The 24,347-nt window shown below is 40.6% G+C and overlaps 1 protein-coding gene across 1 annotated transcript in view; it reads left to right on the top strand.

Annotated features, from left to right (window-relative positions):
* MATN2 (matrilin 2) overlaps positions 1 to 24,347 on the top strand; it is a 199,912-nt gene that overhangs the window by 150,616 nt on the left and 24,949 nt on the right. The window contains exons 8-10 of the mRNA XM_036742359.1: positions 1,293 to 1,415; positions 7,681 to 7,803; positions 15,759 to 15,881. Coding sequence (XP_036598254.1) covers positions 1,293 to 1,415; positions 7,681 to 7,803; positions 15,759 to 15,881 — 369 coding nt within the window. The remainder of the gene's footprint in view (positions 1 to 1,292; positions 1,416 to 7,680; positions 7,804 to 15,758; positions 15,882 to 24,347) is intronic.

The following is a 24,347-nucleotide window of genomic DNA, read 5'->3' as shown; positions in this document are numbered from 1 at the left end:
ATGCTGGAATTCTTTTGAGCTGAGGGAAAAGTCAACTCTGGAATCACTAAGCATTGGGGCAGGTAGGTGGCACAGTGAGTAGAGCACCGGCCCTGGAATCAGGAGGACCTGAGCTCAAATCTGATTCCAGACACTTGATGCACTTACTAGCTGTGTGACCTTGGGCAAGTCACTTAACTGTAATTGCCCTGCTTTCCCCCCACCAAAAAAAAAAAAAAAAGAATCACTAAGCATTGTGGTATAATAGAAAGAATGCTCAGTCACATCCAACTCTTCATGAGCATGCCATTACTATCCATGGGGTTTTCTTGGCAAAGATACTGGGGTGGTCAGCCATTTCTTGCTCCACTAGATTAAGGCAAACAAAGGTTAAGTGACTTGGCCAGGGTCACACAGTAAGTGTCTGAGATCGGATTTAAACTCAGGTCTTCCTGCCTCCATGCTCAATGCTGTATCCATTGAGCCACCTAGCTACCCCCAGAGTCAGGAGATTCTTGAGTTTAAATCCCAACAATTATTAGCTGCTTGACTTCAGGCAAGTCACTTAAACTCTGAGCCTCAGTTTCCTCATCTGTAAAATGGAAAATAAAAATCTGTAAAAGGTAAAATAGTTCTTAGACTGCCTGACTCTCCGGGTTGCTGTGGGGAAAGTGATTCAAATCCCCTAAGTTCCATATAAATGTGAATTTTTCTTATTAGGTCTAACTCTTTCATTTTACAGATGAGGAAAGTAAGGCCTGAGGAAGTTAAGTGAGTTGCCCAAGGTCACACAGGTAGCAATGATAACCATGATAACCGCTAACATCTATATAGCACTTTAACGTTTACAACACGCTTTACTTATATTATTTTCACTCGATCTTCACAATAATCCTGGGCTGTAGGTGCTGTTATTATTCCTGTCTTACAGATGAAGAAGCCAAGGCTTAGAGCAGTTGAGTGACTTGCCCAGGGTTCCACAGGTACTAAGTATCTGAGGCAGGATTCAAAACCTAAGGCCCTCCTTAGCTCTATCCACTCTTCTACCTAGCTGCCTAATTAAGGTCAGAGGAGGAGATTTGAAACAAGGTCTCACTACTTGAGTGTTTACCGCTGTATGGCTTGGCCATGGACTGCTGAGCTAAAACTAGAACCCAGGTTGCCTCACTCCTCCCTCTGCCGCAGAACAGTTCTCTCATCTGTTCCTTCTGTGTCACTATGGCCAGTGTTTCAGGAACTACTTCAGGGCCCCCATCTCTATTCTCTAGGAATCCACCTCTACCTTTTTTTTTTTTTTATCTTGCTCCCTTCAGGAATCAACTACTGTGCTCTGGGAAAACATGGCTGTGACCATGAATGTGCAAATGCCGAAGACGGCTACTACTGTCGGTGTCGTCCTGGGTACACCCTGAATCCCGATGGGAAGACTTGCAGAAGTGAGTATTCAGTCCAAACTGACACAGATCATCTCACACTCCTAGAGTTGGGGCATGCAAGGGCCAAAGGGGAATCCTCTCCCCAAAGTGTCGGAGATAACAGCCAGTCTTGTTTTTGTGAAGGGCAGCACAGGCATCTGTTCGGTTAAGCTAAGTTAGGTTCGGATTCGGATTCGCGCTGGCAATAAAGCACACTCTCAAAGAATAAGGTTTTTATTGAAAGACAGGGAAGATACTCTATTAAACCCACAACCACATTAATCACAACAATTCCTAACAAACACAGTTAATGCAGCCACCAAGGCAGAGACACAGACACACACAGAGGCAGCACCTGTTCAGAGGCAAACCACCCACCCTCGGTTTCTCCAAGCTGGGGAACCCCTCTCTTCTCTACAAATGCAGAGACACCGACAAAGGACACACACACAACATACAACATACATATGTTCACCACCCACACCAAGGCTTTTCCTAAGCTGGAGAACCCTGTCTTTTACAGCCACCTTGGTGAGTCCCTTCTGAGTGTAGCCCCTGGTGAAGCATCCTCCCCATGGGTGAGGTTCCAATGTAACTGCCCCATGTGGTGACCTTTATAGGGTGCTGAACAAAGAAAGTTTTTCCCAGCAGAGAGGGGAGCCACCCTCCTCAGGAGTGGAAGATCCTGTCCATCCTTTTGTTTTTGAAAACTGGCTAGGTCCTCAAGAAGCAGTTTCAGAATTTCCTATCCTTTGTTCAAGACCTATCTGTCTCCTAGTAGAAGTGTATTCAACTCTTTGTTTGGGCCTATCAGCCAGAGAGGAATGTCTGAGAGGCGCATTCTCAGAGACGGGCTTCTCAGTCTTCTAGCCGGAAGGGAATGTCTGATTCTTTATTCCAAGCTGGAGAGTTTAAAGATCTTGCAGGAGCTGGGGATGGGGGGAGCAGGGAAGGAAGAAAAGCCAGGCTTACACTATAATATGGAAGATCTTCTATAATGATTTAACATTCAACATCACACTTGGTTATGGGCAAATCTGTCAATCAGCAAGCATTTCTGAAGTGCCTGCTGTGATCCAGGCTCTAGAGTTACAGAGACAAAATGAAAGATTTCCACTAAAGGGGGATCTCACTACCTCCCAAAGCTGTTCATTTTCCTTTTAGATAAATCAATGGTCAATAAATAACCAACAAGAGGCAACCAGGTGGTGCAGTGGATAGAGTACCAGGCCTGGAGTCAGGAGGACTCATCTCCCTGAGTTCAAATCTGGCCTCAGACACTTACTAGCTGTATAATCCTGGGCAAGTCACTTAACCCTGTCTGCCCCAGTTTCCTCATCGGTAAAATGAGCTGGAGAAAGAAATGGCAAAAACACTCTAGTATCTACCAAGGAAATCCCAAATGGGGTCAGGAAGAGTCAGACATGACTGAAAATGACTGAAATGACCCATTGAAATAGTCAACAAATACTTATCAAACTCTGACTATATGTCAGGCACTGTGCTAAGTTTGGGGATGCAAATACAAAAAGGACCATCCCTACACCAAAAGAGCTTACAGTCTACCGTGAGCAGACACCACATAACATGAAACTGAAAAGCTGGGGGAGGAGAGGAGGAGAGAGAAAGGTGAGGTACTAGGGTCAGGGGCATGGTGGAGAAGAGTAGTGACACCAGGTGAGAAATGAGGAGATTTCTAATCTGACCTCCCTCCTTCAATGGAGGTCTAGGAGTTCATGCCCCTCCACCAGTTAGAGGCAGGGGATAGTTAGTGATGGAGTCTAAAGACAGATGGGATCCACCTTTGTAGGAAAATGAGGTTTTTCCCAATGATGAGCTTCCTGAGCCATGGTAGAGAAGGCTCAGAGAAGTGCAGCCAGATGACAAATGCGTAGCTCTCGTTAGGTTTTCTGGGGGTCCCCCCCCCAATTAAATTGAGCCTGATCTACCTCTCTGTGCTTTCCTTCCACCTGCTGCTCCTAGTTTTGCCTCCTTGGGCCAAGCAGAAGTCTTGTCCCCTTGCCACGTAACCATCCTTCAAACACCTGAAGACAGCTATCAGACTTAAGCTGGTATTCATGCAGTAGTTAGCAACACCAGCCTCTCTAGATATACAGTTGCCTTATTAATATTAAACATGGAAGAAAGAAAGGAAAATTGGTACAATAGTCTAGTTGAGGCAAGTTTGAAGTAATAAGCATCCCAATTACCAGAAAACTGAGCCAAGTGTAGTGGGGCATTTTCTTTTTAAGCATTTTCTTAATTCCCTCATCCAACAGCCAACAACAAAGCTCTGTTTAATGATGTAAGCTCATGGAAAAATGGAGACTTTGCCAACTGGAAATTTCTGCAGCTTTTTACAAGTCATGGTCTCCACTTTGCTTGCTCCAGCCAACTGGGCTAGAAAGAACGGATGTTAAGTCAGGATGGATTCCTGTAAATCTGCCATATTGGGGGGCAGGGGTGTGGAGGAGGAGAGCAGTAACTTGTCCTGGGGAAAAAAAGGGGTTCTTTGTGTCATTGCTGATAGCTGTGCACCTCAGAGTGTTCACCAAGCTAGCTGCACATCTGTAAAAGCTTTAAGGACAGAGATACATTGTGAATGAGAACAGTGCAGCTGTTTAATATTTGAATCATAAATTGTTAAGAGAGAAAGTTTCAGAGACAAAGCACTAGGTACAGACTTGTCCTCATTAAAAATTGTTTCCTTTTGAGTCCCTAAGGAAGACAATTACCCTGTATAATCATACTAAGGACTGACTTTTAGAAATGCCCCTAGATACAGATTTTCCAGTAAGTTGGTATAGAAATGGAGCTAATCCAAACACTTTCCCAGACCCCATCTTCACAACATTCATGAAGACCTTCTCTTATCTGGCATTCTGCCTCTGAAACTGTAAGCTAAGAAAATAAGCAAACAAAGTGAAAGTCTGGACTAATTAATTCCATTTGGCAGATAAGAATTTGATGTCTATTTATTATATGTTCAAAGCACTGTGCTAATAATAAAGGATAAAAATATAGGAGAAAAACAGTCCACGCCCTCAAGAAGCTTATAGTCTCCGGGGAGATGAAGTGACGCATATGTCATATAGACAAATAAGAGTTATGAGAGACAGAGAGACAGAGACAGAGACAGAGAGACAGAGAGAGACAGAGAGACAGAGACAGAGAGACAGAGAGCATTTAGTAAATGTTTATAATGTACCAGACACTGGGCTAAGTGCTAAAGATAAATATAGATAAATATAAGCAAGACAGTATTTGCCTTCAAGGAGCTTATATTTCTAATAATACAAAGGTATGAAGTAATAGGTACAAATGAAAATCCAAATAAAGTGCTCTAGGAAAATGTATAGAGGGAAGGATGATTTTGATCTGAGATCAGGGAAGGATTAATGTAGGTGGTGACACCTAAATTGAGCCTTAAAGGAAGAGAAGCTATTTTCAGTAGATTGAGATAAGGAAATGAGCAGAACTATGACTAACTAAGAATATTTTCACCTGGGGAGAAAAAGCAGGTGCAGCAGGTAGCACATAGGACCACAGGTAAGTTTGCATAAGGAAAGGGGATGGTCCAATATTGACATTAGCAGAGATCAGAGGTGAGTTTGACACTGTGGCTGTGGTACCATGGCAGTGGGTCTCTGGGGCAGGAAGAGGTGCCACACAGATTGGGCCAGCTCCTCTCAGGAAGTGCTCTGGAACAAAGCTCCATTTCCCCATGAAAGTTTCAATTCTAGGAAGGAGTACTTTTCAGATATAGAGGCATAGCCCACACATATGCACAGATGAAGGACATTGATTAGAAGATCAGTAAGCATTTATTAAGTACCTACTATATGTCGGGTATATTTCCTGCCCAAGGACATAGCAAGACAATGTCAGAAAATGGCTAGTGTAGCTAGATCACAGATTGCATGAAAGGGAATAATAGGAAATAAGGCTGGAAAGGTAGGTTGGAGCTGGACTGTCAAGGACTTCAGATGCCCAGCTAAGGCAATAATATATTGACCTAGGGTATGCAATAGGGCGCCACTGAAGTTTTATGAGTAAGGGGGTAATGGGGTCAGAGCTGTACCTTGGGAAAATTATCATGGCAGCTGCGTGAAGAATGGATTAGAAAAGAGACAGATTGGAGGCAGAGCATGGTCCATGTAGGAAACCATTATAATAATAGGGGTGAAAGGTGATAAAAGAAGACATAGAAAAGTTCTGAGATGTGGAGGATGGCCTATGAAGAAACTCTGGATAGGTGACTTCATTCAGGACTCAGATCTGTGTCGACCCAACCTTCCACAGATACAAGTTAAATCCCACTTTACTGGCAGTCAATGCTTTCAGAGTACCTAGGGATCAAATGAATGTCTGACCTAGTCATACGCAGACCATCAAAACCCTATGGTCTATGTAGATAGTTAGATATTAGATAGTAGATATTAGAATAATAAAACCTGAGAATTAGGAGCTACCTCAGAGACTGTCCAGCCCAGCTGCCCACCCAATGCAAGAATCTCCTTTAAAATTCCCTGACAGGGCATCATCCAACCTCTAATTGAGCACTTTCAGTGACAGGGACAGCTGAGTGGCACAGAGTTCATAATCTAGTCTCAGATATTTAATAGCTCTGTGACCTTGGGCAAGTCGTTTAACCTCTGTTTGCTTGAGTTTCCACAGCTATAAAATAAGAATAATAGAAGTTCCTACCCCTCCCAGGGTTATTGTGAGGATTAAATGACATATTTGTAAAGTGCTTAGCACAGTACCCTGCACATAGTATGCACTATATAAATGTTACTTCTTCTTCTATATCATATCTAATTATAGTATTATATATTTTTCTGTGGAATCACACATTCTATATAATTATGGCCTATAATGATATTTTATTATTACTACTATTATCATTACAGGGAAGTCAGTAACTCACAAAACAGTCTATTTCATTTTTTGATGAATGAAATTGTTAGAAAGTATTTTTTCCCTACCATTATGCTAGAATCTTCCTCCTTAGAATTTCCGCTCTTTATCGATCCTGTCAATTGAATTGTGCAGTTATTGGTAATAGATACCTCCACCTTGTGAGGTGGGCCAGGATGTACCGGAGAGTTAGCTGATCTTTTTTGGAAGCCAGCTGCATTCTCCAACCTTCAGTCGCTACACTTAGATGCCCTCCCAGTGTACTACCCCTGGTTCTAGGAGTTACTTTTTTTTTCTCCTAAAAACAAGCATTGGAAACTCCTCACTTAAGCAGCAGCATTTTTACCACAATTATAGTGGATGGCACTGGACTCGGAATCAAGAAGATTCTAAGTTTGAATCCTGCCTCAGACACTTACTAGCTGTGCTTCGTACAGTGCCTGGCATATAGTAGGCTCTTAATAAATGCTAATGGACTGACTGGCTGGCCCTGGGCAAGTCATTTAACCTCTCTGTGCCTCAATTTCTCCATCCATAAAATGGGAATAAAAATAGCACCTACCTCCTAGGGTTGTTGCAAGGATAAAATGAGATTCATAATAAATACAAAATGCTTTGCAAACCTCTAAGTGTTATATAAGGGGTTGGGGCAGCTAAACGGTGCAGTGGATAAAGCACTGGGCTTGGAGTCATGAAGACTCATCTTCCCTGAGTTCAAATCCAGCCTCTGACACTAACTAGCTGTGTGACCTTGGGCAAGTCACTTAATTCTGTTTGCCTCAGTTTCTTCATCTGTAAAATGAGATGGAGAAGGAAATGGCAAATCACCCCAGTATCTTTGACAAGAAAACCCCAAATGGAATCACAAAGAGTCCGACATGACTAAAAGGACTGAACAATGACAAATGCTATATAAATATTAGCTATTCTCCATCACTCTCCCCAAACTAGCTATATTATTTTTTAATCACCAAACAAATACTCTTTGTGCCTGGCATTGTTATGGAAGTTGGAGAAGATTATCAAAACGTTATCACAAACCAAGCAAGAATCTTTCAGATTCAAAACAGTAAAGAAAAAGTTTATTTTAGAACTGTGACTTCTACTCAGTAACAAAAGTGTTTAGAATTATCTCTTGGTCATTGAAATTGTACAAGCATTCCCCTTAAGAAAAGAGTGAAAGGGGCAGAGGATGGCTTTCCTAAAAGGAAACAGTCTGTGGGAAGGAATGTCATGTGCGCACCTCCTTGTTCTGATTGCTGATGAAGTCAAACAATACAGAATCCCCCAAGCAGGAGTTCGTTTTTAAATCCCCATTGCTCTTGACTTTCTTTTTCCCTTTGTTCACTCACTTAAATCAATTTAGGGGTGGATCACTGTGCAGAGAACAACCATGGATGTGAGCAGCTGTGCCTAAATACAGATGACTCATATGTATGTCAGTGTTCAGAAGGCTTCGTCATTAATGAGGACCTCAAAACCTGTACAAGTGAGTCTCTTTCCTTCTCTCCTTCAAAAAGTCTCTTTTCTACATCAATTCAACTTTACCAACATGGCCTCCTCTGAGCCACAGTTACCATTACACTAAATTAAGTAGGATTTACTTAATTTACTTACTGGGAATGGGAATTACAGAATTTACTTACTGGGAATGGGAACAGGGGAGAGGAGGGCTGACAATTTTTTTCACTAAAACTCTGTCCATTGGAATTCTATTTTCCATCTGTTTCTTTCTGCAGCTTTTAAAGAGAAATGAGGATTTGAACCTCCTTTACAACAGCCTTTTAACTGCACCAGGGAGATTGTGATGAGATAATACGTTGAATTGCATGACTTTTTTTAAAAATTGCTTTTGTTAACAAAGGTTGATGTAACATCCTTTTGTTGTTACATCACATTCATTTCCAAATACATTGTTTTTCCTATCTCTGCTGAATAAGTCATCCCATAAATGATGGGATAGGCAACCTGCTGCCTCCCGGCCACATGTGGCCCTTTAGGTCCTGGAGTGCGGCCCTTTGACTGAATCCAAACTTCACCGAACAAACCCTTTTATTAACAGTAAAATAGGAATACTATAGTACCTACCCTACCAGGGTTATTGTGAGGATTAAATGAGATATTCATAAAGTGCTTAGCACCGTACCTTGCACATAGTATGCACTATATAAATGCTATTTCTTCTATATTATATCTAATTATAATTTTATTAAGGAGAATTGTTCTGTGAGGCTTGGATTCAGTCGAAGGGCCACACTTGAGGACCTAGGGGGCCACATACGTCCTGGAGGCAGCAGCTTCCCCACCCCTTAAAACAAAGATTGAAAAAGAAAGACCAGAGAGGGGGTGGAATCAGCAAAACCAGCTAACATGTCCCCAATGTCTAAGAGTACATGTCTTAGCCTCCCACTTTTGCAACAAAGGAAAGGAAATATATTTTCTCAGCTTTTCTCCAGGCGTGGTGGAGCTTGGTCATTATAATTACACAGTCTCCCATTCCATCTTATTGTTCTTTCCAGTCTTGTTATAATAATCATTGTGTATTTTTTCTTGGTTCTATTTATTTCACTTTGTATCACACGTCTTGTGTGTATCACAGTCATTGTTTCTTACAGCACAATAATTTTCCATTACATATGTATACCACTGCTTCACTTTTCTCCAATCAGTGGCCATTTAGTTTGTTTCTAATCTTTTACTACCACAAAAAGTACTACTATAGTCTTTTAGTATATAGGTGACTTTTTCCTGCCTTGCCTTCCTTAGGATACATGCCTAGAAGTGATTTGGATATCTGGTCAAAGGGTATGGATGTTAGTCACTCCTTTTATAGCAAAATTCCAGAATGATTGGACCAATCAAACTCTACCAAGGCTGTATCAGTGAGCCTAGCTTCCTGCAGTCCCTCCAGCATTGACCATGTTCATTTTTTATTCTTTGCCAATTTGCTGGTTGTGCAGTGAAACCTCAGAGTTGTTTTGATTTTAATTGTATGACTTCTACTGGGAGAAAAGTATTGCTTTATTGGAGTTGCCTCTTCTATGACTTTAGAATCATAGGATCTTAGAAAGACCACCCAATCCATCCTCATATACCATGCAGGGAACTCCCTCTAGAATATCCCCAAAGCCATCATCCAGCCTCTGCTTGAATACTTCCAGCAATGACAAACTCATCACCTCACAAAGTTGACCATTCCATTTCTGGAAAGCTTTAATCATCAAGAAGTTCTTTCTCATGTTGGACCGAAATGTTCCTCCCTATAACATCCAACAATTGTTCCTAGTTTTCCCTGTTAGGGCCAAAAAGAAGAATAAATCTAATCACTGTTCCAGTGACAGGCCTTCAAATATTTGGAGCCAGCTATCATGGTTCTTCCAAGTTTTCTTTTCCCTAGGCTATATGTCCCTACTTCCTTCAATTATTCCTCATTGGAAGCAGCTAGGTGGCGCAGTAAGTAGAGCACCGGCCCTGGAGTCAGGAGGACCTGAGTTCAAATCAGGCCTCAGACATTTGACACACTTACTAGCTGTGTGACCTTGGGCAAGTCACTTAACCCCAATTGCCCTGCCCTCCCCCTCCAAAAAAACAAAAATAAAAACAATTATTCCTCATTATATGGTTCCAAATTCTATCCACCATGCCTCTTCTCCTGTAGTTATTCAGTCATTTCTGTCATATCTGACTCTTCATGACCCCATTTGGGGTTTTCTTGGCAAAGATACTGGAGTAGTTTGCCATTCATTTCCTTCTCTAGCTCATTACACAAATGAGGAAACTGAGGCAAAAAGGGTTAAATGACTTGCCCAAGGTTACACAGCTAGTGTTTGAGGCCAGTTTTGAACTCAGAAAGATGAGTCTTCTTGACTCCAAGGCCTGGCCCTCTATCCATTGCAACACCTACCTGTCTCTACCCACCTCTGAACAAGCTCAGATTTATCAATGCCCCTGAAAATGTGGTGCTTAGATCTAAAGACAGCATTCTAGATGTGGTCTGACCACAGTATGTGTGTTGCCTCTTTGGTTTTATTTCTTTTATGACAATCAAAGGTGGCATCAAGAGACAGTAAGGATAGATTGTCTTAGAGTTTGGAAGATCTGGGTTCAAGTCCTATCTCTGACAATTATTGTCTGTGACTCTGAACAAAATCACCTAATCTTGTCCCAGTCAACTCTTCATGACTATATTGCAGATCATCAATGGTAGAGGGAGTTTCCTCACCTGAAGTTCCCTACAGTGATGAAATCACAGGTCCAGACCACCCGCCCCCAGGCCCCAAAAAAGGAAGGTATTAGCCATTTTGGCAGTCACTTCATACTGTTGACTCACTGGGTTTTTGGTAAGCTAAAACCTCTAAGCCTTTTAAATGAACTGTTATTAAACCACACTTCCCCCATCCTATACTTGGCTAGTTGACTGTTTTAACTAAAGTACAGCCCTTTTCATTTATTCTTATAATTTATCCTGTTAGATTTGGCCCATCTTCCCATCCTATCAAGAACTTTTGGAATCATGATTCTAGAATCTCCTATATTTGTATTATCTCTAAATTTGATAAATATGCCTTCTATGTCTTCCTTCAGGTCATTAAGATGATGAACAGGACAGGGCCCAAGAGAGGCATGAGGCATATCACTGGAGACCTTCCTCCACTATGCCATCAGTTCATTAATCATTGTCTGAAGCTCTAGATCTGGAGTCAGGAAGACCCTGAGTTCAAATCCAGCCTCAGACATTTACTAGCTGTGTGACCCTAGGCAAGATACTTAACCTCTACCTGCCTCAATTTTCTCAGCTGTAAGATGGGCATAACAATAGCACCTACCTTTCAGGGTTGTTGTAGAGATCAAATGAGATAATATTTGTAAAATGCTTTATAAAAATGATTGTTTCTTTGTTTTGTTTTTTGCCTAACCATTCAGTCCACATTTCTTCCTCTCCATAAAGCTACCACAGGGATTGTCTATAGCTGACTAGGGTAGAAAGAGCCCTGGATCTGGAGACAAAAGACCTAGATTCAAGTTCCCAGCTCTGACTTGTAATAGCTATGTGACTGGGGGCAAACCCCTTAACTTCTCCATACCTCCATTCGTTTATTTGCAAAATAAGAATAATATACTACCTCTCTCACAGGTTTGTTGTGAGTAAAGTACTTTAGAATTTGCAAAAAATTATAAAAATAGGAGCTAGTATTATTATTATTATATTTTGATGAAACTAAGATATATTTTGACCATTCCCCTAATCTACCAATCTAATAACCCTGTCACACAAGGAAATGAGATTAGTCTGGCATGACTAACACTTGGTTATCCCCTGATGACTCCTAATTACCACCACTCCCCTTTGTAAGTGACCCAAAATGAGTCATTTATAATTTATTCTAGAATTCCACTGGATGTCAATATCACCTTCGCCAGTCCATAGCTTGTGAAGTCTGCTTTTTTTTTCCTTTTAGAAAATGAGTCCATTCATCCAAGGCAAGGCTTCTGGCACTTCTGTCTCCATAATCACTAAAAGATTATAAAGAATGTTTCTGTGATCTCATCTACAAGTTTTCATTGTTTTGTTTTGGCTTTTTTTTCTGTACCTTGGGCTATAACACTTTTTGATTGGAGACTTGAACTCTATCTCCTGACTGGGCTTGAGCCTCAAATCCCTCTTAAATGTATTCGTTTGACCCTTCTAGTCTGAATATTTTCCCCTTTGATAGAGAAGATGGAAACATAAGAATAAAGTAGTTCCACTTTATCTGTATTATTTATTTTTTATTAAATACCCCAAGCTGCAGATTTAGCCCTTCCACATTCTTCGTGCTCTGAATATCTTTTAAATCCCCATTTATTGTCCTCAACATTTTTTTATTTTTTGCTAGCCGCAACTCCTTCAATGCTTCAGCCTCCCTTCACTCTGCTTGTTGACCCATGCCATGAATACTTGTGTGTTCATCTTTGGTTAGGTGTCCTTTCTTCCACCTTCTGTCCATGTCCCTTTCATCTATGCCCCTTGTATCTCTTTCTATGACTGTGCGTGGTAGATCAGCAGTGGGAGAGGAAGTTTCCTCACCTGAAGAACCCTAGCGGAATGAAATCACATCTGAATTCACTAAAGAGCTCCAGGCCTGATCAAATAGATCTCTTTAGTTGTCCCCTCCCTTAGGGGACAATTGTATGGTCAGAATTTCTTTTTTGAGAGCTTCCCTAGGCCATCACCCTTTTTAGAGTTCCTGGCCATGAGAACATGCCTATCATTTCTTTGAGGTTTTTGTGACCTGTTTTCCTGAAGTCCAGCATAAATATCTAAGTTCAGCATCCCCCTCCCTTTTGAGAATGGTCACTTTGTCCCCTGGGCTCCCCACCACATCTTCCTTTTGGGGAAGAATTAGAGTAGATAAAGAATAATAGTTCCCTTCACAGCCTTCTGAGAAATGAAATTGTTAGTAAGTAAAGTCGAGAATTCATTAGATGAAAATCTTTGCAGTAAATTTCTCTGATAAATACCTGCTATCCCAGACATATAGGTAATCAATACCAGGGACATTCCTCAATAGATAAATGATCAAAGGATATGAACAGGCAGTTCTCATAAGAAGAAATGCAAGATATCAACAACCATATGACAAAATGCTCCAAATGACTAATGATAAGACAAATACAAATTATAACAATTTCAAGATCGCACCTCATGCCCAACAGATTGGCCAAGAATAAAAAAAAGAAAATGACAATTGTTGGATGGGCTGTAGAAATATAGATGCATTAATGCAGTCTTGGTGGATCTGTGACAAGGGCCGGCCATTCTGGAAATCAATTTAGAATTATACTCCCAAAGTCACTGCACCATATATATCCTTTGACCCAGCAATATCATTACCAGGAGTATACCCTGAAAGAGAACAAGGAAAGAAGGAAAGGATCCATACTTAAAAAATATATTTCTGGTAGCACTTTTAAAATGGATTTTTATTGATACCTTTTATTTTTACATCATCTGTATTTCCCCTTGCATCCCTCTCCATCCTCTCACAGAAAGCCATCCAGTATAACAAAAAAATTTTTTTTTAGTTTGGTGGCAATCAGGGTTCAGTGACTTGCCCAGGGTCACACAGCTAATAAGTGTCTAAGGTCAAATTTGAATTCAGATCTTCCTGACTCCAGGGCCAGTTCTCTATCCACTGTGCCTCCCAGCTGTCCCAACAAAGATTTTTTTAAAGAGAAAGAAGGAAAAAAAAAACAGCAAAATCAATTATTACATCAAAAAAATCTGACATTAAATACAGTCCTGCACCAGTGGCCCACTCACCTCTATGGAGGAAGGAGAGGATATATCCTCTCATACAACTTCTCTGGGGCCTTGTTTGTTCTTTGGAATTTGGCAGCATTTGTTTTTAATTGTTTTGTGGTTGCTCTGTAGGAGAACCAGAAACAAAGCGAGTACCTATCAAATGGAGAATGGCCGAACAAAATATGTTATATTAAGGGAATGGAATATAATTATGCCATAGGAAATGATAAAAGGGATGTGTTCAGAGAAACTTGGTGGCTTCTCAGAAGTGAGTCAAATGAGAACAATTTATATGATGACTACAACATTGTAAAGGAAAACAACCGTGGAAAACAAGAATTATGATCGACCCAATGACCAGTCTCTACTGTGCAAAACTAATGAAGAATCATCCATCTCACCTCCTGGCATTTAAGCATATTAAATTTAACATCGCAGTTCCAACACTACCTTATTCATCTGTTTCCCTTCTGTGTATTTTTAAAATGATTCAGTGATGCTCTCTTCTTTCTTTTCTTCCCTTTCTTGGGTATCTCTAGCACTAACCCCTTCCCTCATGCCTCATAACTCTGCTAACTCCCCCAACTCTCCCCAAAATAAAAGCACTCCTTTGACACAAGTAACAATAGTCAAGCAAAACAAATCTGGGCATTACAATAAATGATTATTAAGCATTTTCTTACTTTGTGTGCCAGCTCTTAAGGGAGAGGCAAAATTGAAATAGGATAGTCATGGAGCTTACAGTCTAATAGAGGGATAATGGCCCAACTGAGATAACTGTAATATGCATTACAAGATAAATACATTGGTGAGGTACAAAAATCAAATGCTGTGTGAAATTCCCGGGGGATGGTTGTTAGCAGTGGGGAGACCAGGGCAACCTCATAGACCTGGTGGCATTTGAGTTGGGCTTTAGACAATGGGTAGGAATTTCACATGTGAAGAAAAGGGAAGGTATTCCAATCACAAAGGACAACAAGAACATGCAAAGCATAGAGCCTCAGTACAAGTCACCAAAGCAACCAATGGCAAATAAAGAAGGTAGTGCCATCTTGGGCTGAATGAAGAAGATGGTATCCAGAACAAGAGAGGCAATAGTCCTATTATTAGACTTTGCCCTCTCCAGACTCCATCTAAAATACTGTATTCTTGGTACCACTTTTTAAGATCATTGACAAACTGGAGAGTGTCCAGAGGAAAATGATTAAGGTAGTGAATGGACTAGAAACCATGCTTACTGGAGGAAAAGCAAAGGAAATGGGGATGTTTTTCCTAGAGAAGAGATGATGTAGGGGAGACATGTTAGCTGTCTTCAAGTTAGCTATCAGGCAGAAAAGGGGTTAGTCTTTTTCTGCTCGGCCATTAGAGGGGCAGCTAGGTGGTGCCACAGTGCACAGAGGGCTGGGCCTGGAGTCAGGAAAACCCTGAGTTCAAATCCAGCCTCAGACACTTAGCTGTGTGACCCTGGGCAAGTTACTTAACCTTTGTCTCCCTCAGTTTCTTCAACTGTAAAATGGGGAGAAAAATAGCACCCTACTTCTCAAGGTTGTCATAACGGTCAAATACGATAATATTTGTGAAGCAGTTAGCATAGTTCTGTCGCATAGTAGGTGATCAATAAATGTTCATTTCCTTCCTTCCTTTCCTCCCTCCTTCCCCAGAGGGCAGAACTAGGACCAAAGGGTGGAAGTTGTAGAGGGCCCAATTTAGGTTCATCGTAAGGAAGTGTGGAAGGGTTTGCCTCAGGAGGGGAGTGACTTCCTCTTCCCTGAAGCTCTTGAAGCAAAAGCTGAACAGCCAGTGGTCTAGGAGATTATAGAAGGGGTTCTTACTCTGTTCTGGGTTGTATTAGAGACTCCCCCCCGAAGTCCTCTCCAACTTAGAGATTATGTGATCTTCAGCACAGGGTATAGAGTTTTGTTTGTCTGGAGCATCGAATGCAAGAGGGGAACAATATGAGAGGAGATTGGCCACGTGGACTGGTACCAGATCGTGAAGAACCATGAATGTCAGGCAATGAATTTGAACTTTACTCCTAAGCATAGTGTTTTTCACACTGTAGTAACTTACTAAGTGTTTATTGAACTAAATTGAGTTGAGTAGAATTGAGTTGAACAAGACATAGCCTTCCATCACTGTTTTGCTCCTTGTTTTTGTAGGGGTGGATTATTGCTTGTTGAGTGATCATGGTTGTGAATATTCCTGCATCAATACTGACAAATCCTTTGCTTGTCAGTGTCCCGAGGGGTACGTACTCAGGAGTGATGGAAGAACCTGCAAAAGTAAGTTTTCATAGTTTCTGCTTAAAAAAAAAAATAGGCTTTCTGTGTACATACTACATGCATGCATATTTTGACATATATGTAGTAAGACTCTGCACTCAACTCTCCCAACCTGCATGTGCACTAACAGATCAGGTTACCAGAGCTCACTGCTCCCCCTCAGGGTCCTAGAGGTAATGGGGGTGCAGATAGGGGAGGTGCAGTGGGCCCATATATAGACTCTGGGACTCTATGAATTGGCAAGTTGCGTCCTCGGGGAGTAACAACATCACCCCTTCAAGATTCTAGGAGTAATTCTGAAGGATTGGGGTGATTGTTCTAATGCTATTGACTTGAGATCCCATTCCAATACATTTTTCCTAATATCGGCTGGCAGTTACAGCTAGTTTCTCCCCTATTTCATTGATTAAACCACTGATGAAACCCCCATTATTAACTTAACCAGTTAATATGAATTAGCTGTTACAAAGAGAGATTTCCTGAGAAGACATCAGGAACAAAAATACAAAAACATTGTCCCCCAACATCATATTCTCTTCTCCTCCACCTTTGTCCCTTAAGAGAGTAGACTAAGACTTCAAGTGGTTGCTACAAAGCATTTTCCCTACCAGGTCCATGTCTGAGTGCAGCATAGCCACAGGATAAGTTCCTCCATTTCTATAGAACATGGTGTCTCAGGTACCAGGTTGAACCACTGCCAGGCTGGGGATTGGGTGTTTTTTAAGGCTGGGCTGATTCACTGGGCTCCACTGCTGGCAAATACTAGTATGGATTCCTGTCACTGAATCTCTGAATCTCTGATTTTTTGACATTTCAAGGCCCTATGTCCAAAGGAAAGAATGCCCAAACATGTCACAGCCCCATAGGCTTGCCTGGGAGGCCATGGCGCAAGCACAGTAGGAGGAAGGGCACCCTCCCCCTGGCCCTCCTGAACTTGAAGGGTCATTCTGACCCCTCCTAGCTAGCAGGAAAGAAAGGGCAAATTTTTCTACTTTCACCTTAGGTATGATCTCCCATTTCTGGGTCCTCAGCCAACCAAATGGCCTATTTTTCACTACAAAGTTAAGCACACGAGAAACAGCCTCCAAATACATCCTTTGATCTCTCCATGCCATGTCATCACACATATCCAGAATCAGGCTCACCAAACATCCACATGGATTCCCTGAATATGCTCCCAGGACTGGGCTGTCATTGGCCAGCCTTCTGTTTTATATATGAATTTGTATATAGCCAACCCTAAGAGATCTGTATGCTGTGAGAAACATCTCTTCAATTTGCCAACCAGCTGGTCCCCAGGCTGCCTTCCTTCCCACACTCTCTAGGCAAAACTTTCCAATTTCATGCTTTTCTCCTTTTCTTTCTGTTGTCTCACAAAGCCCTTTTTATTCACTTTCTCTGTCCTCGCAATGACCCCGCCTAACTTAGCCATCAGCCAACTTTGGGCATGAAGAATGGGAAAGGGAGAGAAAGCACTGGGGCAGGGGAGGTAGGGATTTCCTCAAAATTCCTCCAATTTTGCCCCACGCTGACATTCTTGAAGAGACTCTAAATAATCTGGCAGAAGATAAGAGTGTTGTGAGTGATGTCTACTGAGCGTCATGGGCCCTCAAACCCTCAGCTTCCCAGGAACCGGCTCCTTTCTCTGAGCTGATCCAAGGGAACCTTGTCTCTTTGGCTTAGTGCTTCCTTCTTTAATATGCTCTACAGGAAGATTACTATATCTGACTTCATACAAATGGGCCAACAAAAGCCCAGTACTCAGTCTCTGACTGGAGGTCAGAACCCTCCAAATATTCCTGTCGCTACTGAATCTGAATAGCTGGGTTCTAACAGCTAATTGCTCTTTCCCTCCTTGAAATTTCTTTAAAATTTTCATTAGTTCCAGAGTTCACATGGGCCTTCCAAAATAATGACAAGCTCACTCCTTCTCACCTTGTGCTCTCGTGTCTAGGGACACACCCATCTGTGCAAATGCTGCTTGTATTCTACATCCACATATGCATCATGACACTTTTTGTCTTCCCCATTTTCCCATTCAGAGTACATTTATTACTGGGGTTAGGGTGATCTCATCGGTGGAAATCAACCAGAGGATTTAAAATTGAAATTTGATACATGCATATGGAGGTAGTATGTGGCTAAGAACCTGTGAAGTAATAAGATATGACATAGCTATACTGGCAGAGATATTCTCTGCCCCTTCGCCCCACTGTATGTATGCAGCCAAGCTATTCCCACAAAAAAGGGATTTTCTGTCTTCCCCCAGGATGATTCAGTGTGGCCACTCTATCCAATAATAATATGCTGGGGTTGCAGTTCAGCCACAGTTAACTGGAGATTGGGGTCTATGTTCCCCAGCCTTGTGCCAGATGACAGACATGACTTCACCTCCACTTTCACAAAGCCTGCTGGATTGGGGGGCAGTAAGCCAGCTCCAGCTAAGCAGATAGGTGTGCCCTTGACCCTTCCCAAAGGCAGACTGTGGACTTATTCTTGCAGTCATGTGGCCTGAAGGATGTCAACCAAGAAGATTCTCTTTCACCTACCTAGGCAGGTATATCATCGAAGAATGAAAAGCCATAGTGATTCACTTGATTTCAATTCAGTAAAGAGGTATTAAACACCTACTATGTGTAAAGGATTGTGCTAAGGGTACAAAGATTGAAAAAAATGAAACCTTCCCAGGCTTCAAGGAGGTTACATTCTACCAGAGGTTGGGGAGGGAGGGTTAGATAGATAAATATAATGGGTGATGGGGGAGAAGGAGAGATCTAGGAGTTAACAGTTCTGCTTTAACGATCAGGAAAGACCTCAAAGAGAAGCCATGGGAACCCTGGCCAGAAGCCTGAAAGCAATAGAAAAATGATTCCCTTCCCTACCTATGCTGGGGTAGAAGCTGGATTCATTTAAATATGGTGTAGTGGAAAAAATGATGAGCAATGAGGAGTAATGGGTAAAGGGCTGTCCCCGGAGTCAAAAAGATTTGGGCTTAAATCCCATGTATGATCCAGACTTAGCCATGTGATCTGGGCGCGTCTCTTCTTGATGCCCTGGGCCACCCTTTAAGACCATAAGCTGCAGACAAGTTGTCTATTTGTGTTAGTGTGGATGGAGTTTCCACACTAGAAGTTGTCTTCATGAATGAGATCAGAGGTTTTCCTCCAAAAGCCACAAAAAGAACAGAGGACCCAAAGTCACAAGACCTGGACTTGAGACCCAGTGCTATCACGTATTCCCCTCAGCATTCACCTCGGTACAATTCACTTCAATATTCAATGGACCTCTCTGGGCCTCAGCTTCCCAATCTGCCAAATGAAGAGACTGGACTAACAGCTCTGTAAGGTCCCTCCTGGGTCCAACTTTCTATTATTTCCTACCTCACCTGGCATCATTTGCCTCTGTGGATTCCCAACATGCGGAGTAGCAACCCTTAGCAACTCTACCTGCCTGCCCAACACTGACTTACTTTATCGTTTCCTGCTGCTGTTGGATGCAGAGATGACCCTGAGCCACAAGAGAGAGGAGATAGTACTTTTCTCAGACTTCCACTATTTGATGCGAAAAAGATCCTCCCCTTTTCTAGGCACTGGGATGCTCCCTGTGGCAAAGGCTTACAGAAGCAATGAGCGACCCAACCGCAAGGAAAATGCAACAAGCCTGAAATCATCCGTGGAATGTGAACCTAGGCTTATCGCAGGAAGGGACCTGAGAGGTCATCAAGCCCAACCCACTCATTTTAAAAATGAGGAACCTGAAGCACATCCAAGTTAAATGGCGTGACTAGTGTCAGGCTATGGAACAGCCACAGTATCAGAGGTAGGATTCCCCACCCAAGTTTTCCTGACTCCAAGTCCAGTGCCCTATCTGGGGCTAAGCATGGTAAAGGATGGTTACAAAGAGGCTCCTTTCCCTCAGAGGGCTTGCAATCTAGTCTATGTCTATAAAAATATGAGTAACAGCGCACCCACTCCTGGACAGAAATTTATTTTAATCCCTCATTTCACAGACAGAAAATAATGAGGGACAAAGGATGACATACCCAAAGAAGTTTCTAGACCTTTGGACCAGGACCTTATGGCTTGAGATACTTTTGCCTCCAAAACACTAAGTTTCATATAGAGTTAGCAGGAGATTATTCTAATTTTTTTAATTGTAAAAAATAAAATAAAATCATGTGATTACACACACACACACACACACACACACACACACACACACACTCCCCTTTCAACTCCCACCTCCCACTCCCGTGTCTTCTTGGCACAATGTGCACTGTGGCTTTTTTTTTTTCTCTGAAGAGCAGGATTGGTTTTCCTGCTGTCCCACGGGGAACTTTAGACATCACCTTGCTTCTCTGTCATCAGTAGAAAGGGACTATTATTCTAAAATACACGTAGAATAGTTATTGCCCTGCCTCAGACTGTCTGAGTCACCAGACCCTGATCCAGACATTAGGAGCATTTTCTGGGTTGGGATAAATGACCAGGGGAAAAGTTTCCTATCCAGAAACTTTTTCCAAATCATTAAACTCCTAATCAGTTGTATTCCAGATTGCTTAATTAAATTGTTTAAAAAAAGACACTATTTAACTAGATTTGGAAGAAATCATCCTTTTAGAAAGGAAATGTTTTCTTCCTGGGAGATTTCATTCTTCCTCTTGGGAATTCCCAGGAGAAACCTAAGAAGTTCAAGGTGGATTCTTTTGCTCCTTTCTTCTGATTTGAACTCTGCACCCTCCTTAACCTCTTGGCTCATACTCAACTATTGGCCATCCCTCTGCACTCCTTTTCTGAGATCCTTACCAGACTGTCAGAGAAGGCTCTGGAGAGTAATAGAGAACAGTGGAAACTATATTTTTTGGATACAAATGTATCTAGAGATGTAATTTCTTTTTTTTAAATAGGTTTTTACTGATTTCTTTTGTTTATTTTTTCTATCATCCTATTTCCTTCAGGATTCATCTTTCCCAAAGAGCCATTCTGTATTATCAAACTGTGTTTTTTTTAAAAGAAAAAAATCAGTATAATAGGTAATAAATTGAAAAAAAAAGTCTGAAAATATGTGCCATGTATAAAACCTGTGACCCTATCATCTCTGCAAAGGAATGGGAGGGTTTTCTCATATCTCTTCTTTTGAGCCATGTTTGTTTTTTACAATTTTGCAACAACTCACTTTTGACTTTTTATTTTTATAGCTGTTCTTTCCATTTACACGTTATTGTCATTGTATATATTATTTTCTTGGCTCTGCTTACTTCACTCCACATCAATTCATGTTTCTCTGTATTCATCATATTCATTGTTTCTTACAGCCCATAATATTCCATTACATTCATGTACCACAATTTGTTTAGCCATTCCCCTATCAATAGGAATCTACTTTATTTCCAACACATCATTATCATAAAAAGTGCTTCTATAAACACTTTGGTGTATACAGGACTTTTTTCTTATCAATTGCCTCCTTGGAGTATAAACCTAGCAATGAAATCTCTAAGCCAAAGGATATGGACATTTGAGTTACTTTATTTGCATAATTCCATATTGCTTTCCAGAATGGTTATGCCCTTTCATAGCTCCACCAACAATGCACTAGTATGCCTTTCTTCCCACAACCCCTCCAACATTGACTCTTCCCATTGTTGTCATCTCTGCCAATTTGAAAGATATGAAGTAAAAGCTCAGGGTTGTTTTAATTCATAATTTTCTTATTATTAGTGATTTGTAACTTTTTGTGTAGTTAATAGTTTTTGGTGGATATACCATATATACATATATGCTAATTATATATGTATATATATATATATATCACACATATATATGTATATATGTGTGTGTGTGTGTGTGTGTGTGTGTGTGTGTGTGTGTGTGTATATATATATATATATATATATACACATCTTATCAGAGAGATTGGATAGCAATTGACTGCTTCCCTTATGTTAGGTATATTAATTTTGTTTGTGCAGAAACTTCAGTTTCATGTAATCAGAGTTATCTTTTTTATCTTTTATAATTGCCTGCTTAAGAATATAACTCCTACCCATAGCTATGAGATGTATATGGTCTGCTTCTCTTCTAATTTTTTTTAGAAAGTGATCTTTAATACTAAGGTCAAGTCTCCATTTAGAACGAATTGTGGGATATGGTATGAGGTGTTGCTCTAAGCCTAGTTTCTGCTAGACTGCTTTTCAGTTTTCCCAGTAATTTTTATCAAATAGGGAATTCTTTCCTAAGCAATTTATAATTTCTGATTTGTCAAAAACTGGGTTATTGAAATTCATTGTTCTGATTCTCCCTCATTCATCTCTTCCATTGATTTACCTCTCATTTTTTCAACCTCTTTTTTTAATCAGGTGGTTTTGATGACTGCTGCTTTATAATACTGTATGTTCCTAAATTCTTAATGCATTGTTAACTTTTGATAACTTCAGATGTACAAATACTACAAACTTCCAAAAATTTGAAAAATAATCACTTGAAGGCTTAAAATATTGATATATTTCTTATTAAAATTCAACAAACCCGCCATCTTATGCTATACATTGGTCTGTTAGATTTATGAACTTTATAAAAACTTTCATTAATTGTGGCTCAGTGACTGGAAATACTGCATTTATAATTAATCCTAGCCTTAAGTTCATACACAACGATTCTGATATTGACTACACAAGAAAAAGCCCAATAGAGATAGATCAAGTGACTGAGCTAGCCAAGCAACAGGACTTCCTGTATCAATCCACTGATCTAAGAAAGTGGCATGTGGAAACTGTTGTACACATAATGTATAATCATTCACTACCTCCCCTTGTTAAAATTTAAATTTATTAAATTATTAAAATTAAATTATTATTCAAATTCACAAAATGCAATAGACATAAAATACATTTATACAATTAAACTTTCAAATGATTTTTGGTAAGTTTGTAGCATTTATACTTCTGAAGTTATTAAAGCCTAAAACTAAAATTAATTAATTATTTTTTTTAAAAAGCCTAAAACACCCCGTATACTGTGAGATCTGAAAAGAGAGAGATGTAATTTGAACAGGGGAAATCTCCCACCATAGTTAATTCTGGCTCTGTCAGGAACCAGGTGTGACATTGGGCAAGTCATTTAACTCATTTGGGTTTAGTTTTTCATCTGGGAAATGAGGAGTTAGACTTGACTTATGATTACATTTTTATTCTTTCAAAGGTCTCGGTCCCTAAGTTAGAGACAATTAGATCCTTCTGACTATTTAAGCACTTAACTTGCTATCCAGGTTGGTGGAGAACGACACTAATTGGTCCAACTATTCTGGATATCAATTTTGAATTATTCAAGAAAAGTTATTAACTTCATACTCAAACCCACCAATCTCTTACTAGGGGTGTGTGTGTGTGTGTGTGTGTGTGCGCGCGCGCAAAATCAAGGTATGAATGTGTGTGTAAGTGCATGTGTGCAAAGTCAAGGTATGAGTGTGTGTGTGTGTATGTGTGTGTGTGTGTGTGTGTGTGTGTGTGTGCGCGCGCGCAAAATCAAGGTGGTCAAACACAACATAAAGGTCCAACATATACCAAAATATTCATATCAGCATTTGCTCTGCAGAAAAGAGCTGGAAACAAAGTAGATGCCCACATTAGCTGGATAACAACAAGACAAGATGTGGCACAGAAATGTAATGGAATATTATCAGATGGTAACAAATGACATTTTTTTCATGGGAAGATTTGTATGAACTAGTACAGAATTCAATGAGCAGAATCAAAAGAACAAAATAGACAATTGATTAAATTATTAAATAAATGATAATGTATTAAATTATTGCTGGGCACCATTCCAGGCACTGCAAATACCAAAGACAGGTGGTAAAAAGGATCCCAGACAGGAACTGGACCATAGTGTGTGAGAAATAGCCAGATAACTGGTTTGGCTGCACTGTGGGCTGACAAGAGAATGACACCTGGGGCAGAATTTTGTATCCATTGTCAGATGGGATGATTTTATTGGGCATTTTTGCTTCATGGTTTTTATTTGTCAAAAAGAGGGTTCCATTTGGAGGGGGTGAAAATGAGGAACTATTTCCCAAAATGGTTGCTATAAAAACAAAAGACATTGTTAAAATTTATTTTAAAAGGAAGGGAAGGGAGGAAAGAAGGAAAGCAGGAAAGAAGGAAGGAAGGAAGGAAGGAAGGAAGGAAGGAAGGAAGGAAGGAAGGGAAAGGAAAGGAAGAGAGGGAGGGAGGAAAAAGAGAAAAAATGAAGAGAAGTAAGAAAGGAAAAGAAGGAAGGAAGGAAAGAAAAAAGGGAGAGGAGACAGGGAGGAAAGAAAGGAGTTACCAACAAATAAATCAATTAACTTACTATTTGGAAATGTTTTAGGTTCTGGGGAACCCAAATTAAGGCACGATACAGTTCTATTAGAGCCAGTGACAAGGAAATTGACTAATTCATGAATCGTGTATAGGCCCTAAGGCTAAGA

This window comes from Trichosurus vulpecula, chromosome 1, assembly GCF_011100635.1.
Source record: "Trichosurus vulpecula isolate mTriVul1 chromosome 1, mTriVul1.pri, whole genome shotgun sequence".
Lineage (NCBI taxonomy): Eukaryota > Metazoa > Chordata > Mammalia > Diprotodontia > Phalangeridae > Trichosurus > Trichosurus vulpecula.
The sequence above is the reverse complement of the archived record's forward strand: the minus strand, read 5'-3'. Positions and strand labels throughout refer to the sequence as shown.